Raw genomic sequence first — 21,994 nt, 5'->3', positions numbered from 1 at the left:
ATAAATTTGCTGAGTTCTGGTGCATAATAATCTTTGATTCTGGTGATTTGTAGAACACACCTGTATGGATTAAACCCACCTCACAGGTCACTCACGTGTGTTCACCCAATCCTTTTATGATACCAGACAGCATCTGTACAAACAAAGACGTCATGCAAATCCACGATAAGCCACACAGTATCCATCTTCGCCAGTAGGACCATTGGACTCAACACATTCAACCAGAAAATCCGATATGCTCATCCCAGCGGCCAAGGGCTTCACAAATAACGCCAGGCCTGTGTGCTCCACTCTCCCATATCGTTCACTGCCACAGGCACTCAGCCACCAACCTAAAGAGTCCAGCTGGTTCACCCCGAAAAATACCTGAACTATTTCATTAAACTTCATAAATAAACTTTATTCGTAATAAAATGTATATGGAAAACAAAAAACATGTATAAGTCTTAATACATTCTTAGTATCTGTACATTCATTATTCTTTTAGTATCTAAAAATTGAGTATCTGTTAGTAGTATATTTAGAATAATTTAATATATTTAGTATAAATTTTATAGTTTGTTTTTTGGTTTAAAATATTTAAAACATATGTTTATACTGAAAAACAAACTGTAAGATTATACTAAATTATGCTAAATCTATTAAAAAATATATATTTTTAGTATAATATAGTATAATTTTTATAGTTTATTTTTGGTATAAAATTATTTTGTTGGAATATCTTTTAATGCAAAACAAAGATCGTGTATAACTATGAATACATTCTTAGAATCTATACTTTTAAGTATTATTTTAATTTTAAAGATAAACCTTATTCGTAATAAGATATAAATGCAAAGCAAAAACTGTGGATAACTCTTAATACATTCTCAGTTTATACATTCAATATTGATAGTGTTATACACAATAGTTTTGTTTAATGATACAGCATAGAAACAGGCCCACCGGCCCACAGAGTCCATACTGGCCATCGATCACCCGTTCACACTAGTTCTATGTTATCGTGATACCGCCTCCCTTATTCCTGACACATGGCATTATTGTTACTCATTTAGTCCCCTCTCCCGGTCAATATGTGAAGTGTTATCACTTGGGGGGTGGGGGTGGATGTCAGGGCAACATTTACTTACCCTTCCCTGTGCCCCCTGAAGGCAGGGTAAATCACTTCACAGTGTCAGCATCAGGCTGTAATCAGATACAGTCCAATGTTCAGAAAGACAAGACGTTTCTTGTCGAAATGTTGTCGATCATGTTATTACAGTCCAGAAACTTTGTGGACATTTTTAGGTAGGAACAAAGAACTGCAGATGCTGGTTAATACACAAAAGGACACAGAGTGCTAGAGTAACTCAGTGGGTCAGGTAGCATCTCGGGAGAACATGGATAGGTGACGTTTCGGTCTGAAGAAGGATCCTGACCCAGAACATCAACTACCCATTTTCTCTAGAGATACTGCCTGACTCCTGAGTTACCCCTGCACTTACTCATCATAAGACGGGGAACCAAGAATGAGTCTATCCCACCTCGATCAAACCTGTCCCACCCACTCAGGTGGCAATCAGAATCTCTGAAGAATATGGATAAGTGACGTTTCGGATCGGGACCCTTCTTGAGACCTCTGTTAATGTTCCTTCTGAACGATTTACACCGTTACCTATTTTATGTTATTGGCAGGCTTGGACAGGTGGCATTTTGGATCGGGATCCTTCTTCAGACAGATTGTGGTGGGGGAAAGAAAGTTGGAAGAGAGGAGGGGCGCGTCAGTGTACAGGTGATAGGTCAACACAGGTGAGGGGGTGGGGGGGTTGATAAGCAGATGGTTGTACAAAAGCCAGCGATGGAAAAAAAACAAATCTAAAACCTTGTTTACTCTGGGTCTTTTTTCTATTGATTATTTATCTTTTAGACAGAAAGTTTACCTTTTTAATTCAAAGAGCAAAGGTGAGCATGGCATCTTCATGGAGTTGCCTTTCCACCATTCAGGTAACTGGAACATTCACAATCATTCACCACCCACCAGACTGCAGATGTAGATCACATTTGGACACATTCAACATGTGATTATTCCATTCTCTCTCTGCTGTAAACAAAACTGATTTTTCAATGGCTGGAACTATGCTGCCAAGTCTCTGAACTAGCAGCTAATTACACCTTTCACTCCGTCCAAACAACTCGCACCCTGAAAGCCTTCTAGCCTGGCTCTCGATTCTGGATTGAATAAAGGGACATATGTGTGGGGTTATACAGCATGGAAACAGGCTCTTTGGCCCAACTCGTTCATGCTGACCAAGGTGCTCCATCTGCCCGCATTTGGCCCATATCCCTCGAAACTTTTCTTTTGTCCAAATGTTGATTATGGGCCAAACACAGGCAAGCGGGACAAGCTGTGGATGCGGCCCGGACCATCACGAGTTGTGGGACGGAGCCTAGACCATCACGTGTTGTGGACACAGCCCAGACCATCATGAGTTGTGGGACGGAGCCTAGACCATCACGAGCTGTGGACGCGGCCCAGACCATCACGAGCTGTGGGACAGAGCCTAGACCATCACACAAACCAACCTCCCTTCCACCGACACCATCAACACCTCATGTTGCTTTGGCAGGGCCACCAGCATAATCAAAGATTAGTTTCACCCCGGTACTCCCTCTTCTCCCCTCTTTCATCAAGCAAGAGGTACAGAAGTTTGAAAACACACACCTCCAGATTCAGGGACAGTTCCCAGCTGTTATCAGGCAACTGAACCATCCTTTCACCAACTTGAGAGTTGTCCTGACCTACCATCTACCTCATTGGAGACTCTCGGACTATCTTTAAACGGACTTCACTGGACTTTATCTAACATTAATCATTATTCCCTTTATTTTGTGTAGGTACACTGTGGGTGGCTTGATTGTAATCATATACATTCTTTCCACTGACTGGATAGCATGCATCAAAAAGCTTTTCACTGTACCTCAGTACACGTGACAATAATACATTAAACTAAACCAACTTTTGGTAAACATGGAGCTGGGCTGAAGGGCATTTCATGCTGTATGATTCTATGGTTCTATGACTAACTCCTATTTGTTTGATGGTAGAATAACAACACTATCGCTTATTAAAGCAAGAAACACAGCAGAAGCAGAGGCAGGTCAAGGGAGTGCCACACTCAGGCAATGGAACCCATAGTATTTGCTTACACAATAAAAAATACAAAGGCAACCTTGACGATATTTTGCACTTGGACTTTGTACATATTTTTTTGTTTAGTTTTAGTTTTTAGTTTTAGAGATACATTGCAGGAACAGGCTCTTTGTCCACTAAGTCTGTGCCGACCAGCGATCACCCAGTACACTAGTCTGCACACTGGGGACAATTTACAATATTACTGAAGCCAATTACCTACAAACCTGTAGTATAAGAAAATAACTGCAGATGCTGGTACAAATCGAATGTATTTATTCCCAAATGCTGGATTAACTCAGCAGGTCAGGCAGCATCTCGGGAGAGAAGGAATGGGTGACGTTTCGGGTCAAGACCCTTCTTCAGACTGATGTCAGGGGGGCGGGACAAAGGAAGGATAAAGGTGGAGACAGGAAGATAGAGGGAGATCTAGGAAGGAGGAGGGGAAGAGAGGGACAGATGAACTATCTAAAGTTGGAGAAGTCGATGTTCATACCGCTGGGCTGCAAGCTGCCCAAGCAGGCGAAATATGAGGTGCTGTTCCTCCAATTTCCGGTGGGCCTCACTATGGCACTGGAGGAAGCCCATGACAGAAAGGTCAGACTGGGAATGGGAGGGGGAGTTGAAGTGCTCGGCCACCGGGAGATCAGGTTGGTTAAGGCGGACCGAGCGCAGGTGTTGAGCGAAGCGATCGCCGAGCCTGCGCTTGGTTTCGCCGATGTAAATAAGTTGACATCTAAAGCAGCGGATGCAATAGATGAGGTTGGAGGAGGTGCAGGTGAACCTTTGTCTCACCTGGAAAGACTGTTTGGGTCTTTGGATGGAGTTGAGGGGGGAGGTAAAGGGACAGGTGTTGCATCTCGTGCGGTTGCAGGGGAAAGTGCCCGGGGATGGGGTGGTTTGGGTAGGAAGGGACGAGTGGACCAGGGAGTTACGGAGGGAACGGTCTCTGCAGAACTCAGAGAGGGGAGGGGATGGGAAGATATGGCCAGTGGTGGGGTCCCGTTGTAGGTGACGGAAATGTTGGCGGATGATTTGTTGGATCCGCTGGCTGGTGGGGTGGAAGGTGAGAACGAGGGGGATTCTGTCCTTGTTGCGAGTGGGGGGAGGGGGAGCAAGAGTGGAGCTGCGGGATGTAGAAGAGACCCTAGTGAGTGCCTACAACCCTGTATGTCTTTGGAGTGTGGGAGGAAACCAGAACTCCTGGAGAAACCCCACATGGTAACAGGGAGAGCGTACAAACTACATACAATTAAAATCCCAACCAACCTTGACGAGATTTCACAGCGGGACTTAGTATTGTTTTTGTTTTTTTGTAGAGATGCTGCCTGACCTGCTGAGTTACTCCAGCTCCGTGTGTCTACATTTTACTGCTCCAATGCGAAATCTTCTCAAGGTATGTCTAGGCTTTGTTCCCGCCCCACCTCTCTTCCAACTTTCTCTCCCCTACTACAATCAGTTCAAAGAAAGGTCCTGACACGAAATGTCACCTGTCCATGTTCCGGATGTAGAAACAAGGAATTGCAAGGATTGCTGAATCTGAAGAAAGGTTCTGACCCAAGATTTCACATATAGCTTTTCTCCAGAGATGTTGCCTGATCCGCTGAGTAACTCCAACATTTGTTTCTATCTAAAGAATTGCAGATACTGGTTTACAAAATGAAAGACACAGAGTGCTGGAGTAACTCAGCGGGTCAAGCAAAATCTCTGGTGAACATGGATAGGTGACGTTTTTGTGTCGGGACTCCTCTTCAGACTAGCCCGCTGAGTTATTCTAGCATTTTGTCTCTCTTTTTGCAAACCAGCATCTGTAGTTTCTAGTTTTTACATCACTGCAGAAATGGACAGGTGATGTTTCTAGACGGGGCCTTCCTTCAGACTGACCCGCTCAGTTACTCTGGCACTTTGTGTCTTTTTTTCAGTAAACCAACATCTGCAGTTCCTTGTTTCTACATCTCTGGAGAACATGGAAAGGTGACGTTTCAGGTCGGGTCCTTTCTTCACACTGACCCGCTGAGTTGCTCCAACACTTTATGTGTTTTCTTTCCTCACTGAGAAGAGTTGTTCTGGCCACCGCCTCCATCAGCGTAAGACCATGAACATCACTGACTGCCCTCAAGGCTCTGGCCCGGCACGGACAAAGTCTTTCGCTGAGAAGACGGCGGTCGCTCTGACCCTGTCCCTGGTCGTGATACTGACTGCGGCGCTGAACGGGGTGGTCATCAAAGCCATCTCGCTGACCAAGAAACTCCATCAGCCGGCTAACTATCTGATCTGCTCGCTGGCATTGATGGACCTCCTGGTTGCCCTGACGGTGATGCCCCTCAGCATCCTGTACATCAGTGCCGAGACCTGGCTCCTGGGACAGGCCGTCTGCCAAGCCTGGCTCAGCTTGGACATGACCTTCTGCACCTGTTCCATCCTCCACCTGTCCGCCATCGCCCTGGACAGGTACTGGGCCATCACCGACGCCGTACAGTACTCCCGGAGGAGGACGGGCACAAGGGCGGCAGGCATGATACTTGCTGCCTGGGTCCTTTCCTTATCCATATCCGTGCCGCCCCTATTCTGGAGAAGCCAGATGGTCAATGGGACAATGGGGCCACAGTGTACCATCAGACATGACCATGCCATCTACACCATCTACTCCACGTTTGGAGCTTTCTACGCTCCGCTGGCCTTGATCCTCATCCTCTACTACCGTATCTATCGTGCAGCCAGGACTCTTCACCGCCGGCGAGCTTCCAGCTGCAAGTTGGCGCACACCTCTTGCCCGTCAGAGGCGCCACGGCCGGGTTGCCAGATGGGCCGGGAGAAGGGGGTTGGCGAGCAGCCCGTGTCCATGGGAAGGGAGCGCCGGGCGGCCAGGGTCCTGGGTCTCATCCTGGGGGCCTTCGTTCTGTGCTGGCTGCCCTTCTTCGTCAAGGAGCTGCTGGCCGGGTTGCAGGTTTGGGCCGCCTCGCCCACCTTGAGCGACCTGCTCACCTGGCTGGGCTACCTCAACTCCCTGGTCAACCCCCTGCTCTACACCAGCTTCAACCAGGACTTTGCCACCGCCTTCCGCAGGATGGCCAGCTGTGGGAGGTACGGGTAGCGCTCGGAGTGAGCGCGGCACAACATGACCATAGCACCATAATCACCACGCCACACACCGTGACCGTAGCACCATAATCACCAAGCCATACACCACAACCATAGCACCATAATCACCACGCCATACACCACAACCATAGCACCATAATACACCACGCCATACACACAACCATAGCACCATAATCACCACGCCATACACCATGACCATAGCACCATAATACACCATGCCATACACCGACCAAAGCACCATAAAAGACCATGCCATACATCGTAACCATAGCACCACACACCAACACACACCGTGACCATAGTACGGCACAACATGACCATACACCACGTCACACACACTCACCATAGCGTGCACGCACACGCACTGACCACAACACACATGCACACCGTGACCATAGCTCTCCACATACACATCCTTGCTTACAGACCCTTCCATACTTTGCTCCTGCTTCTCTCATCCTCTTCTAGACGTTACGTGCTGTAATACCCCAGTGGTTCTGCGAAATACGTGCAAGTCCTAGGAAGACAAATTAATTCTTGAAGAAATAAATAGCGGACAGGATCAATGGACGTGGTTTTGTGGACTTCCAGAAGGCATTCACATGGATTCCATGTCACGGCCAGCTGAAGTTAAAACGTGTGAAACTAAAACAAATTCTGGGTCCCCTCTAGAGACCGGTAAGGCAAGAGGTCGCGAACAGTGGCCAGTCACGAACTGGAAGTGGCTTTCTGCAAGCGATTGTTTTATTAAGCATCAGTAATTAAATGTCTGCTGTAAATGAGTTGGCAAATGTATCTGAAGATAGACAGAGAGCTGGATCTCTATGTTCTTTGTACCAGACACTGTTGTTTCTTTGTGCCTAACTCTATTTTAAACTAAAACACCTTTAAAATATCTAGACAAAAATGCTGTCTTTGGTTTTAAAGTTTAAATGAAAGATGCTACCAAGTGCAAGTTCTCAATTGCTACCTTATTTGTATAAATGTGAAAATAATTTACCTATCATATGAATATAGGTCAGGAATGTTGCAGGGAGACCTGAGAAGTATATCAAATTATGAGGCATAAATAGGGTAGAGAGTCAGGATTTTCCCCCCAGTTTCGTCTGCATATGATGCAGCTGCAGAGTTGCTGCCTGTTTGATCCTGACTAAGGATGCTGTCTGTGCAGAGTTTACACGTTCTCGGTGTGATTGTGTGGGTTTTCTTCGGGTGCTCCGGTTTCCTCCCACACTCCAAAGACGTACAGGTTCATAGGTTTCTGTAAATTGTAAATTGTCCCTAGTTTGTAGGATAGTGATGGTGTATGGAGTGATCGCTGGTCATCATGAACTCGGTGGGCCGAAGGGCCTGTTTCCGCGCTATATCTCCAAAGTCTTAAGCAAAAGGATGGAAAAAATAATCAAATATTAGTGGGCGTAGCTTTAGGGTGAGAGGGGCAGTTTAAAGGAGATTAGACCAAGTGGACCCGTTGGAACCAAACCTTTCCTGCGTTGGTGCAGCACCCTCTCCTCCCCTCCTCTCCTACCTCCCATCCCCACCTCTCACCCTCCCCCCATCATCCCCTCACCCTCCCCCCATCATCCCCTCACCCCCCTTATCCTCCCTCCTCCCCCTCTCCCTCCACCCCTATCCCTCCCTCTCTCTTAAATCCATCCAGTGATTTGGCCTCCATTGCCCTCTGTGGCAGAGAATTCCACAAATTCACAACTGGGTAAAAAAGTTCCTTCTCACCTCAGTTTTATAGATGTGTGGGGCAGTTTTTACACAGAGGGTGGTGAGTGTATGGAACATGTTGCTGGGGGTGGTGGCTGAGACAGATACAGGAGTGGCATTTAAAAGACTGTGTATGCAGGTCATGGAGGGATATGGGTTATGTGCAGTGAGATGGATGATGGTCTTGGCATCATGTTCGGCAGACATTGTGGGCCAAAGGGCCTGTTCTTGTGCTGTGCTGTTCAAAGTTCTACAATAGTAAATGGATGATTGATGGACAGCATAGACGGTGGGCTGAATGGCCTGTTTCATGCTGCAAGAGATTTAATTTTTTTTGCCTTCCATCACAGTGAGGAATGTGGAGGAGTCGCAATGGTGAATGTTTATGTTCAAATGTATTTTGTGTGTCTTGTTGCTTTTGATTGGTATGACTGTATGGCATATCAAATTCCTCGTATGTTGCAAAACATACTTTGCTAATAAGGTATGATTATGATTATGATAGAGGTAGGATGGACTAAACTGCGGTGGATAGAAATTATTTTTCATGAAGATAAACACAAAATGCTGGTGTAACTCAGCGGGTCAGGCTGCATCTCTGGAGAAAAGGAATAGGTGATGTTTCGGGTCAGAGCCATTCTTCAGGCTCAATGCTTTCTCATTACTTGCTGCTTTCAGGACTCTTGGTGATGAGCAGCTATGATACCAATCAAGCAACACAGACCAATAACAAGGAAATCACTTTTAATTAACTTTTTAAGCATTATACAGAACATACATAAAATAAAAAACTCAAAGCAAAACTATTATCAATAAAATGTGAAATGTAGTAAAATTATTTTGCTTATTTATGAAAGGATATAATAATCCATGCACATATAAAGAGAGGAATAGATTGGGTAAACGCCCAGTCTTTTGCCTAGAGTAGGGGAATTGAGAAGCAGAGGACATAGGTTTAAGGTGAGGGGGAGAAAGATTTAATAGGAACCTGAGGGGTAACTTTTTCCACACAAAGGGTGGTGGGTGTATAGAATGAGCTGCCAGAAGAGGTAGTTGAGGCAGGTACTATCGCAATGTTTAAAACATATTTAGACAGGTACATGGATAGGACAGGTTTAGAGGGATATGGGCCAAATGTAGTGTAGATGGGACATGTTGGTCAGCATGGGCAAGAGGGACAATTTACAAATTTTACTGAAGCCAATTAACCTACAAACTCAATTTTTGGAGTGTGGGAGAAAACCGGAGCACCTGGAGAAAACCCATGAGGTCACGGGGAAAACGTGCACTCTGAACAGACAGCACCCGTAGATAGGGTCGAACCCGGGTACTCTGGCACTGTGAGGCAGCAACTCTACCGCTGCGCCACTGTGCCGCCCCACTTCTGGCCATTGTTCCTTCATGTCAGCCTTGAGTAGTTTTGATGTCATTCAGTTCAATGCTGTGCAGGTGTGATTTCCACATCGAGAGACTTTTGTATGTTTTCCGCTGTTTGAACAAAATTGTCTTATGGTCGCCTGTTAAAACATTGCTCGGGGATGTCTTGTATCTGAAACTGCAAATTACTTCACAAACACCAGAAATTCGTATCCGTTCGAATGACTTCAATGGAGAAGGTTGCAACCAGCACAGCCTGAGGCGTGAGTTACCAACACTAGCTTTGACATTTCCATGGTAAAATAGACACGCATGTAATATGACAATGTTGCTGTCAGTAACTGGGAAATATATACTTGTTTGTCATTATTGATGTCCCAAGATCTAGGCCAAAATTTTCTCCAAGTGTTGTTCGTTTGATGGTGCCTTGATTTTAATGCCATTCATTACAATGCTATGGAATGTAGTACAATAATCTGAAAGCTCGCGGAGAGCTGTGGGCAGCTGCCAAACCCTGACATGCAGCAGGCCTGACTCGCCCGCCTGCAACTGAGGGAGTCCGCCTGGAGTTGGTCTGAGACTCATCTCCTGCTCGCCCCCAAAGACCAAGAACCGGAGGGTGGAGAGAGTTGGCGATGACGGCGGATGCTGTAACAAAGGGCCGGTAGGAGAACTGGGGGTCGTACCTTCCGTGCCCAAAAGGTCGGCTGCGGGAGGCGCCCCTGGGCCATAAAGGCTGAAGTTGGCCGGGTGAGGAGGGACAACGGTACGCTGGCTGATCCAGACGAATATGATGGCTGCAGCAGGCCTTTATAGCCAGCTGCAGCTGATGCTGTGAAATGGCACCATAACCTCATGACTTGCATAAAGTGGGCTCTTTCTATGCATTCGGTACTTAATCAGGGATTGTACTTATGTATGTCAATAATCTTACTGCAAAAAATGAATGTCACTGCATTTTGATACACGTGATAATAAAAGAACCAATATCTGCAACGCCCTGACTCCCAGACCCAGATTATGAGTATGCTTAATGCAGCGCCCTGCCTATTGCCGTCGGTTGTATTCCTTTACTTCCTTTGGATGGGTGTGTCAGACTTCAGTGACGTCCATGTCGAACATGATGCCAAGATCATCTCTTAACTGCCTGCACATAATTCATATCCCTCTATTCCCTGCATCTCCATGTGCCTATCCACAAATCTCTTACATGCCACTGTTGAATCTGCTTCAACCACCACCCCCAGTAGTTAGTTCCTGGCACTCGCCACCCTTTGTGTAAAAATAATTTCCCCGTACATCTCCTTTAAACTTTGCCCCTCTCACCTTAAAGCAATGCCCTCTAGTATTTGAATTTTCAATTTTGAGACAAAGGTTCTGACCATCTACCCTATCTATGCCTCTATATCTTTAATCGGACTTTACTGGACGTGCATTAAACGTTGTTCCCTTTATCCTGTATCTGTATACTGTGGACGGCTTGATTGTAATCATGGATAGTCTTTCCACCGACTGGATAGCATGTAACAAAAAAGCTTTTCACCGTACCTCGGTGACAATAAACTAAACTAACATTGGCCAGTCTTTGACACGAGGTGAGGCAAGGGATGCAGCTTTTGAAAACATTGCTTCTAACTTAGGCTCAGTGATTATTTGTTTTCTTGTTTTCTACATATCACTTAATCTTCAACACACATCATCTTCACTTCAGTAGCTTTCTCCTCAATATCACCCACCTTTAGCAACAAGGTTCTCCATCATATTCCCATTCTCCCAACTCTCTTCAGCATCTGACACCTCCTCCTCCGCCACTCCTTGTCATTCTCTCCTTCCCTCCTCTTCCTACTGATCTGACGCATCCCCAAGAACATCTGCCTCCTTTCTCTCCTCTACCATCTCCTCTTTCGACAAGTAAATCTGTTGCCACGGCAACTTTTCTCTTGATCTACCACCCGGAGCTGTCAAACAGGGAGAGGTGAATGGATGATTTCTTTTTGGAGGCTGGTTCTTTATACATCATTGGCAATTTTTGAACATTTGGCTTTGATCACAAACATCTGAGGTATGAATTTCAGTCTGAAGTTGCAACAAAGGCAGTTACAAAGGGCCTCTTTCTCAGCCTGTTTGGAGTAGAGGGATAAGGACCACGTATGAATTACACCAGTGGAAGCTGCAGTATGACGAAGGTTAAGATAGCGTGCAAATAGCTACGGCTGTAATGTGGAGGAAAGAACTGCAGATACTGGTTTAAATCAAACTTAGACACAAAATGCTGGAGAGCGGGGCAGGCAGCATCCCTGGAGAGAAGGAATGGGTGACCTTTTGGGTCAAGACCCTTCTTCAGACTATGGCTGTACATCTCCTTGAGAGGCATCATTTGATGTGCAGCTAGTTATATCTGTACAGCACAAGGTTCTTGAGAGTCATCCTTTGACATCGTTAGCTATGTTCATAACACACAGGAGCAGAATTGGCCCATCGAGTCTACTTCGTCATTCAATCACGACTGATCTATCTTTCTGTCTCAGCCCCATTCTCCTGCCTTTCCCCACAATCTTTGACACCCTACCTGATCAAGAACCTGTCAATCTCTGCTTTAAAAATACCCAATGACGGCCTCCACAGCGGACTGTGGCAATGAATCCCGCAGATTCACCACCCTCTGGCTAAAGAAATTCCTCCTTATCTCCTTTCTAATGGTATGTCCTTTTATTCTGAGGCTGTGCCCTCTGGTCCTAGACTACTGGAAACATCCTCTCCATATCCACTCTAACCAAGACTTCCACTATTCTGTAAAATTCAACGAAGCCCCCCTCATCTTTCTATCCTCGAGCCAGTTCAGGCCCAGAGCCGTCAAGCGCTTGTTGTACGTTAACCCAATCATCCCCGGGATAATTCTCGTAAACCTCCTCTGGACCCTCTCCAACGCCAGCACATCCGTCCTTGGATATGGGGTCTAATACAGCTCACAATAACAGTACAGCACAAGGTCCTTGAGAAAGTCTTCATGAAGGTTAAAAGCAAATAGAGAATTGAATAGCATGTATTTTTTATTAAATATTTGTGATTTTAAGAACATGTTATGATTGGTGATTATTATTCTACACATGCTAGTAAGAAATTAGAGAGTGCGCAAGATTTCAATTGGTCAAAACCTGTATAAGAGCTGTGCGTTGCGAGCAGAATTGGGGAACAGTATGGCAACTGGAACTGTGCTGGGTTCCTTGTGCACAAGTAAATAAATGTTGTCTGGGAAATGGATGCGAGTTGCCAAACTCCAGGTGAATGGCAATAACACACCTCAGTCCCACTACCCCTGCCTCTGCCCTTCTCTTGAGATGTTTAATTGAAAGGAAAGAACTAAGATGTTGAGTAATAGAGCTAGACAAGGAACCACAGATGCTGGTTTACACAAAGTGCTGGAGTAACTCAGCGGGTCAGGCAGCATCTCTGGAGAACAAAAAAGCTAATGGAATGTTGGCCTTCATAACAAGAGGATTTCAGTATAAGAGTAAAGAGGTTCTTCTGCAGTTGTATAGGGCCCTGGTAAGACCACATCTGGAGTATTGTGTACAGTTTTGGTCTCCTAATTTGAGGAAGGACATCCTTGTAATTGAGGCAGTGCAGCGTAGGTTCACGAGATTGATCCCTGGGATGGCGGGATTGACATATGAGGAAAGATTGAAAAGACTAGGCTTGTATTCACTGGAGTTTAGAAGGATGAGTGGGGATCTTATAGAAACGTATAAAATTATAAAAGGACTGGACAAGCTAGATGCAGGAAAATTGTTCCCAATGTTGGGGGAGTCCAGAACCAGGGGCCACAGTCTTAGAATAAAGGGGAGGCCATTTAAAACTGAGGTGAACTGAGGTGAACTTTTTCACCCAGAGAGTTGTGAATTTGTGGAATTCTCTGCGACAGTGGAAGCCAAATCACTGGATGGATTTAAGAGAGAGTTAGATAAAGCTCTAGGGGCTAGTGGAATCAAGGGATATGGGGAGAAGGCAGGCACGGGTTATTGATTGGGGACGATCAGCCATGATCACAATGAATGGCGGTGCTGGCTCAAAGGGCCGAATGGCCTCCTCCTGTACTTATTTTCTATGTTTCTATGTTTTTATGTTTCTATGGATAGGTGACATTTTGGGTCGGGACTCTTCTTCAAACTAGTAGTAGTGGAGAAAGCTGGAAGCAAGGTGAGGGTGGGACAAATCCTGGCAAGTGATAGGTGGATACAGGTGTGCGGGGGGGGGGGGGTTGATGGATGGATAAAGGCCAGAGTGAAAAGACAAAAAGTGTGAGATAAGGATATAAAGATAGAAGAGGCGTGAAATGTGAAGCCAGATGAAGGAATGTAGGTGGAAGATGATGGATGGGAAAGGGCGAAATGAATGCAGTTCCAGGTGGGGTACAGAGAAGAGAGAGGGAGAAAAGTGGGAGCGGGAGAGTATTACTAGATTAGTTACCTAAAATTGGAGAATTCAATGTTCATACTCAAGTTCCACATAAGATTGGAGAAGATTAACTAATTTCCTACCCTATGTCCGTTACACAGGTTAAAAGCATAATTACATAAAATGACTGCAGATTCAAGCACATGCAATTAATATACTCTTTCAGTTTACGGTTTTAGGACTTGTGATAGTAACAAGTGCTACAGTGACAGTCAGTGTGATTCTCGATCTTCAGATTTCCCATTAAGGTCACCTGAAAAAGATTAAGAAATGAAAGAACATCATGGTGATATCCAGCACACATACATTTTTCCTTGGCTAGTTACAGAGGTTCATGCATACGTATCAGGCAGCTGTTTGTTTTTTTTTGCACTAGTATTATGGTTATTTGTTTAGCATAGTTCAGTTTAGTTTAGTGTTACAGTGTGGAAACAAGTCCTTCGGCCACCGAGTCCGCACCGACCAGCGATCACCCCATACACTGGTTCTATCCTACACACTAGGGACATTCTACAGAAGCCAATTTACCTACAAACCTGCACGTCTTTGAAATGTGAGAGGAAACCGGAACACCTGGAGGAAACCCATGCGGTCACATGGAGAATGTGCAAACTCCGTACAGACAGCACCTGTAGACAGGATCAAACCCGGGTCTCGGGTGCTGTAAGGTAGCAACTCTATCGCTGCGCCACTGTGCCACCCCCCCCCAGCGCCATCCTGCTGTAAACTGAAAAAAATCAACTAATTTATTGAACTTTTGTATATTATATATTATCCAAGTGCACTGTGTTTACAGGCCTGTTCTGTAAGAATTTCATTGTTCTGTTTTCTGTACATATGGCAATTAAACAATCTTGGCTATTCCTGCATTCTCTCCACTCCAGTATTTTTGCCTCCTTGTTCAGACAATCCTCGCTTTCCAACATCTGACAAGTGACCATCATTTAAAGGGAAGCTTTAACAAAGTGTTTTAGCATTGAACATCCTCCGCTTCAGATTTTTAGCAGGTGTCTATCAGTGGCAGAACATTTCGAAATATAGCAGGGAAACAGGTCCTTCATGGAATTTTTGGGCATGCACGGTGGCGCAGCGGTAGAGTTCATAAGTGATAGGAGCAGAAATAGGCCATATGGCCCATCAAGTCGACTCCACCATTCAATCATGGCTGATCTATCTCTCCCTCCTAACCTCATTCTCCTGCCTTCTTCCCATAACTTCTGACACCTGTACTGGTCAAGAGTTGCTGACTTACAGCGCTTGCAGCTCCAGAGACCCGGGTTCGAACCCAACTACGGGTGCTGTCTGTATGGAGTTTATACGTTCTCCCCGTGACCTGCGTGGGTTTTCTCCGAGATCTTCAGTTTTCCCCCTCACTCTAAAGACGTACAGGTTTGAAGTTAAATTGGCTCGGATTTGTATATGTTGTTCCTAGTGTGTGTAGGATAGTGTTAATGTGCAGGGATTGCTGGTTGGTACGGACTCGGTGGGCCAAAGGGCCTGTTTCCGCGCTGTATCTAAACTAAACTAAACTTCAGCCCACCACGTCCATGCCAACCATTGATCAACCACTCACACTAGTTCTATGACATCCCAGTTTCTCATTCACTCCCGAGGGGACATTTACAGAGGCCAATTAAACCTTAAAACCTCCACATCCTTTTAGTTTAGTTTAGTTTAGAGATACAGCGCAGAAACAGGCCCTTCTGCCCACCGAGTCCGCATTAACCAGCGATCCCTGCTGACTAATACCATCCTACACACACTAGGGACAATTTACTATTTTACCAAGTCAATTAGTCTACAAAACTGTACATTTTTGGAGTGTGGGAGGAAACTGGAGCACCCGGAGAAAACCCACGCAGGTCATGGGGAGAACATACAAACTGTGTACAGACAGCATCCATTGTCAGGATCGAACCTGTGTCTCTGCCGCTGTGTAGCAGCAGCTCTACCAGCGGCACCATTGAGCCATCCTTGCTCCACTGTGCCGCCCAGACCATCTGGTCACTACTGTCAGAAAGTGAATACATGCACACTAAAGATATCTGCACCTTCCCTACCATCTAGATTTGAGAAAGACCTGAGCACTCCTTGAAGGTTGAGTTTCAATAATACTCTGCACACTCACCAAGCTATGAGGGGAGCCGAGACGAGGTATTGCTCAAAAGGTTCACAACACACAATAAGCAATTCATGACAAAATCCTTAACTCCTTAACTCCATCTACACTTCACACTGCCTCGGAAAAACAGCCAAAATTATCAAAGATGTTCCATTCTAGTCATTCTTTCTTCTCCCTGCTCCCGTTCGGCAGAATGTACAGAAGTGTGAAAGTGTGCACCACCAGACTCAGGAACAGCTTCTTCCCCTCTGTTATCAAGCTTTTGAAAGGCCTTTCCCCAAGCTAGGGGACTGTCTGATTCACCTCTACCCCATTGCAAACATTGGATTTGTCTCTGGAACTGATGCGCTACAATGCTGAGAACTATATTCTGCATCCTGTACCTTCCCCTTTGCTCTTTCTATTATACTTGAATTGACTTGATTGTATTTATGTATAGTATTATCTGATCTGACTGGATAGCATGCAAAACAAAGCTTTTCACTGCAGAATCAAAGAACTGCTGATGCTGGTTTATTCCAAAGACAGACACAAAGTGCTGGAGTAACTAAGCGACTCAGGCAGCATCTCTGGAGAAAAGGAACAGGTGACGTTTCGGGTCGGAACCCTTCTTCAGACTTTAGAAGGGTTCCAACCCGAAACGCCCACCTGTTCCGTTTCTCCAGAGATGCTGCCTGACCCACTGAATTGCTCCAGCATTTTCTGTCTACGGTATAAACCAGCAACTGTAATTCCTTCCTACATGGTTCTGATGAAGGGTCTTCAATCTGCAATGATAATTCTGTGTCTCTTTACACAGATGCTGCCCAACCTGCTGAGTGTTTTCAGCTTATTCTGTCTTTATTGCAGATTAAGGGAAGATTAAGGGGTAGGCCATTTAGGATTGAGATGAGGAAAAACCTTTTCACCCAGAGAGTTGTGAATCTGTAGAATTCTCTGCCACAGAAGGCAGTGGAGGCCAATTCACTGGATGTTTTCAAGTGAGAGTTAGATTTAGCTCTTAAGGCTAATGGAATCAAGGGATATGGGGAAAAAGCAGGAACAGGGTACTGATTTTGGATGATCAGCTATGATCATATTGAATGGCGGTGCTGGCTCGAAGGGCCGAATGGCCTACTCCTGCACCTATTTTCTATGTTTCTATGTTTCTATTTCCAGCATCTTGAGTTAAAAAAAAAATTGCTTCACAAAGTAACCATACCCTGGGGTGTCGACAGAACCTGCAGGTAGGCACCTATGATGCAGCTTTATCTGGTTAGCATCTCTTCTGAGGTCTACCTTCTCCCTGGGGCAGCTCACATACAAAGGAATTCCCACTGGCAAGTCTATTAGAGTTATTAACAGCCTGAAGTTAATAAGCAGCACTGAGGCAATTATAGCAAAGTCTCTTTGAGGCACAAAAGACCGCAGGTTGAACAGAGCAGGGATACCGGGAATTGGCATACAAGAATTAAGAAACTCCCTCTGCAGCTAATCATTCCTAACCATGATGGTCCCATTAATGGTGTTCTGTAAATTATTCTACTAAATCTAATGAACGATGCGATGAAATCATTTTCAACTCTCTTCATGCCTATTTAAACATCGCTGAAGTTGGCAACTTCCGTTACCAATTGCGTGAGGGATATCCACATTCAGGTTCTATTATGTCTACGAGGTACTTCGGCCTCAACTTGTCCATGCCAACCAAGATGTCCCATGTATACTAGTCCCCACCTGCCTGCATTCGGCCCATATCCCTCTAAACCTATCCTGTCCATGTACCCATCCAAATGTCTTTTAAATGTTGTCATAGTACCTGCCTCAACTACCTCCTCTGGCAGCTCATTCCATATACCCACCCACATCCCTTGGAGCAACACAACCAATTTAACTTTAGGGCGGCACAGTGGCAAAGTTGCTGTCTCACCGCACCAGTGACCCGGGTTTGAGCCTGACTATGGGCGCTGTCTGTACAGAGTTTCTACATTCTCCCTGTGACTGTGCGGGTTTTCTCCGGGCGCTCCGGTTTCCTCCCACATTTTAAAGGCGTATAGGTTTGTAGGTTAATTGACTTTCAGTAAGTGTACAAAATTTTACTAGCATGTAGGATAGCATTAGTGTACGGGGCGATCTCTGGTCGGTGTGGACTCAGTGGGTCAAAGGGCCATTCGCGCTGTATCTCTAAAGTCTAAACCCTTCACCCCAACTTCCCATGCCGACCAAGCTGCATCATCTACACTAGTCCCACCTGCCCACGTTTTGCCCATATCTCTCGAAACCTCTCCTGTCCTCTCCAGCTGGACTATTTCCTACAGAAAGCCAACAGTATCCTTTGTAAATCCAACACCTTTCTACATACTAAACTTTGAATAGGTGCTGGCAATACTATCTCTGAAATGTATTTCATTATTTTAGTGGGTGCACCATTTGTTTGGGTGAAAGAATGGACTACATTTTCAATCTCACTGCCCAATTCTTTTCCTGAATCAGGTTTTCTATTTCCTCCAAAACTCTTACCCTGGAAAATAATTTTGCCACGCAGCATGTAGCCTCTGAAGTGATGTTCTTGGGAACCAGCATTGTTTTTTTGGACCTCATTGGTGTGGGATAAGCACGGGAAAAGCAACAACCTTTACACTGGAAAATGGCCATCCCCGGCCTTGAGAACCGGGTGTTCTCCTTCAGCCTACAGTCCGGGCATCCTTTGGGAAAAAAGGACAAATTTGGATTATCATTCCAGATCTTGGATTTAACACAACCTACAAAAGCTTTCATTACAAACAAGATGTACTGACTGACCTAAGTTACTGTAAGATGAACAACCAGGGAGGCACAGCAGTCAAGTTGCTGCCTTACAACGCCAGAGACCCGGGTTCGATCCTGACCTCGCGTGCTGTCTATACAGAGTTTGTATATTCTCCCCGTGACCTGTGCAGGTTTTCTATTGGTGCTCCATTTTCCTCCCACTCTCCAAGGATGTACAGGTTTGTAGGTTAATTGGCTTTGGTAAAGATTGTACATTGTCCTTAGTGTGAAAGATATTGCTGGTGTATGGGAATCCCTGGTCGGCGCAGAGTTGGTGGGCCAGAGTGATTGTTTCCGCGCTGTATCTCTAAACTACACTAACCCAAACTGGTTATGGTTGTGTCCAAGACAATAACAAGCTATTCTTTTGGCATCCTATCCCATGCAAGCTTGTTAAACAATCATTAATAATAAAGAAAGACACAAGTGCTCTCACAAAACTATACTATATTTGATTTTTTTCCACCCTGAGATAAAGATTCTGACTTGACCCCATCTATGCCTCTCATCATTTTATGTACTTCTATCAAGTCTCCCCTCAACCCCTGACTGTAATTCTTATGTGGACTCAGTGGATCCAATGGCACCCTTTGTTGCCTTCATTCCCCACCAACTATCAGTGACATTTTCCCTGACCTCTTCCCTCCGTTGTTATACCTACCCCTGCCTCCTGGAGGTGCTGCTGAGCTGTTCTTCAGCATTGACCTCACGCTGAGCACATTCCGTGCCCATGTCGGGGGGGGGGGGGGGGGGGGGGGGGGGTGGGGGATGGGGGGTGGGGGGGGGGGGATGGGTGTTCAGTCTTCAGCAGAGGGAGGGCTACAAGTCGTAGCAGCAACACCCTGTATTTTGACCGTGTTTTATGAAGATTTTATGAGATTCAGAAGACAACACTGTGGCGAAGCTAGTAGAGCTGTAACTAACAGCATCAAACACCTGGGCTCGATCCTGGACTCGGTGGGCCAAAGGGCCATTGCCATATTGCAACTTTCTCTTGGTCAGTGATATGTTGAGGACTTCCTGAACCATTCCCTTCCAACTGAGTACAGTTGTAGTCCCATGAGTTTGTCAGGCTAAATTTTAATCAGCCTTGTATGGGTAGCTCTCCCAACTTTACTACATACCCAAATTTAAATAAGAGGGCCTTGTACAGGAGGAGAAATGTTTTTATCCAGAGGGTAGTGAATCTGTGGAATTCATTGCCACAGACGGCTGTGGAGTCCAGGTCAGTGAGTATTTTTAAAGCTGAGAATGATAGGTTCTTGATTAGGAAGGGAATCAAAGATTACAGGGAGAAGGCAGGACAATGGGGTTGAAAGGGAAAAATAGATCACCAATGATTGAATGGCAGAATAGACTAGATGGGCTGAATGGCCTAATTCTGCTATTATGTCTTATGGTCGGGACTGATATGACTTTGTTGGGACTTCAACAGTGACACATGAATCCCAAACATGATGGGCCTTTACTGTGTAACTGGGGAACATTTCCCAGCAGTTTCCAAGGCAATGATTTATTTCCTGAGAACCAGTTTGTAACAGCGACAGTGTTTTAATCTCTGCTGGCTTTCTAACCTTTGTTTTCATGTCATAGTCAATAGTCAATTTTATTTGTCACATACACATAAATGCGCAGTAAAATGAAAGATTACCCACAGTCAAACAATAAGAGCAATAAAAATAAGCAATGACACACACAATCATAACCAACACCAAACAAAAAGAAACATCCATCACAGTGAGTCTCCTCCAGTCACCTCCTCACTGTGATAGAAGGCCAGAATGTCTTTTCTCTTCCCCTGCCGTCTTCTCCCGCGGTCAGGCTGTTGGACTTGCCACGTTCCAGGCTGCGCCGGACGGTGAAAGGTCCGCAGCGGGCCGACCTTTTCTATAGATGCTGATCTTTACTTTGGACTTTAGAGATATAGCGCACAAACATGCCATTCAGCCCACCAAGTCCACGCCGACCCACGATCGCCCCGTACTAGCACTATCCTACACACTAGGGCCAATTTTACAATTTTACTGAAGCCATTTAACCTACAAACCTGTATGTCTTTGGAGTATGGGAGGAAACCCATGCGGTCACAGGGAGAACAGGCAAACTCCGTACAGACAGCAACTGTAGGCAAGATCGAACCCTGGTCTCTGGCATAGTAAGGCAGCAACTCTACCGCTGTGCCATGCCGCTAAGACAACCACTGGCAGGTCTTGTAAATGTGTGAATCTCACCTCCCGCTGCAGCCTCCACCTCAGGAAAGGAATGAAAGCTGTGCTCCACCACGAGAAGAACAATCAGAACCAGACCACCACACTTCATGTAATCAAGCATCTTGTAAACAGACTGAAACATAAAGGCCAACGATTATATATAATTACCACTAATATTTTGTCTCATGATGAAATGAACCTAAACTGTCCATACTGCGAGAGTCATAGAGTCATCCAGCACAGAAACAGGCTCTCCGGCCCAACTCTTCCATGCTGACCATGATGTCCCATTTACACTAGTCCCACCTGCCCGCGTTTGGTCAATATCGCTCTAAACCTTTCCTATCTGTGTACCTATTCAAGTGTCTTTTAAATGTTGTTATTGTACCTGTCTCAACTACATCCTCTGGCAGCTGGTTCTATGAACCCACCTTCCTCTGTTTGAAAAGGTTACCCCTCAGGTTCCTATTAAATCTTTCCCCTTTCACTTAAACCTATCTCCTCTGCCTCATGATTCTGGGTAAAAGACTGTGCATTCACCTTATCTATTCTCAAGATTTTATCACCTCTACATGAGTTGTGAGGCCCTACCAGCAGAACCTCTGTGCCACCCACTGGGTGTTTTGTTTAAACAATGAACGAGAATGGTTTTGATTGAGAGTGGGATGTTGGCTAAGGGATTTCCTTTCTTCCTTCAGTAGTTCTGCAGCATAAACATAGATTGGCTGAATTTTACATTAAAAAAACCCAGAAAATGCTGGATGCACTCAGCATCTGTAAGGGTCTTTCTCTTTCCACAGATGCTGACTGACCTAGTGAGTATTTCCAACAGTTTTAATTTCATATTTCCGGCATCTGAAGCTTTTAGATTTTCATCGGCTGTGTTTTGTTTACTGATTTGCAAGACAGTACCCACTCTCATATTCCATAAGATATATCAGCCTTCATGTTGAAATCTATGCTGGGCTTTGAACATGTGGCTTTCTGACTGAGCAGTGAGAAGGCTTTTGACTAAAATTAAACTGTAGTTAAATATAAAAATTAGGTTTGCATAAA

At 45.3% G+C, this 21,994-nt stretch overlaps 2 protein-coding genes across 3 annotated transcripts in view; one reads left to right on the top strand and one right to left on the bottom strand.

The window, feature by feature from the left end:
* Positions 1 to 5,264: 5,264 nt before the first annotated feature.
* LOC144597054 (5-hydroxytryptamine receptor 1E-like) lies at positions 5,265 to 6,263 on the top strand. Its single transcript, XM_078405968.1, has one exon. The coding sequence runs from the start codon at positions 5,265 to 5,267 to the stop codon at positions 6,261 to 6,263; it is 999 nt and encodes a 332-aa protein (XP_078262094.1).
* Positions 6,264 to 11,813: 5,550 nt separating this feature from the next.
* cga (glycoprotein hormones, alpha polypeptide) overlaps positions 11,814 to 21,994 on the bottom strand; it is a 44,238-nt gene continuing 34,057 nt past the window's right edge. For both annotated transcript variants that reach the window (XM_078405140.1, XM_078405139.1), the window contains 3 exons: positions 20,960 to 21,071; positions 18,441 to 18,625; positions 11,814 to 14,072 (listed from right to left, as the gene is read on the bottom strand). In XM_078405140.1, coding sequence (XP_078261266.1) covers positions 13,995 to 14,072; positions 18,441 to 18,625; positions 20,960 to 21,071 — 375 coding nt within the window. In that variant the 3' untranslated portion in view covers positions 11,814 to 13,994. The remainder of the gene's footprint in view (positions 14,073 to 18,440; positions 18,626 to 20,959; positions 21,072 to 21,994) is intronic.

Source organism: Rhinoraja longicauda, chromosome 9 (genome assembly GCF_053455715.1).
Source record: "Rhinoraja longicauda isolate Sanriku21f chromosome 9, sRhiLon1.1, whole genome shotgun sequence".
Taxonomy (NCBI): Eukaryota; Metazoa; Chordata; class Chondrichthyes; order Rajiformes; family Arhynchobatidae; genus Rhinoraja; species Rhinoraja longicauda.
The sequence above is the reverse complement of the archived record's forward strand: the minus strand, read 5'-3'. Positions and strand labels throughout refer to the sequence as shown.

Excerpts from the sequence above, each read along its gene's own strand:
- LOC144597054 (XM_078405968.1), top strand. The coding sequence starts at position 5,265 with ATGAACATCACTGACTGCCCTCAAGGCTCTGGCCCGGCACGGACAAAG.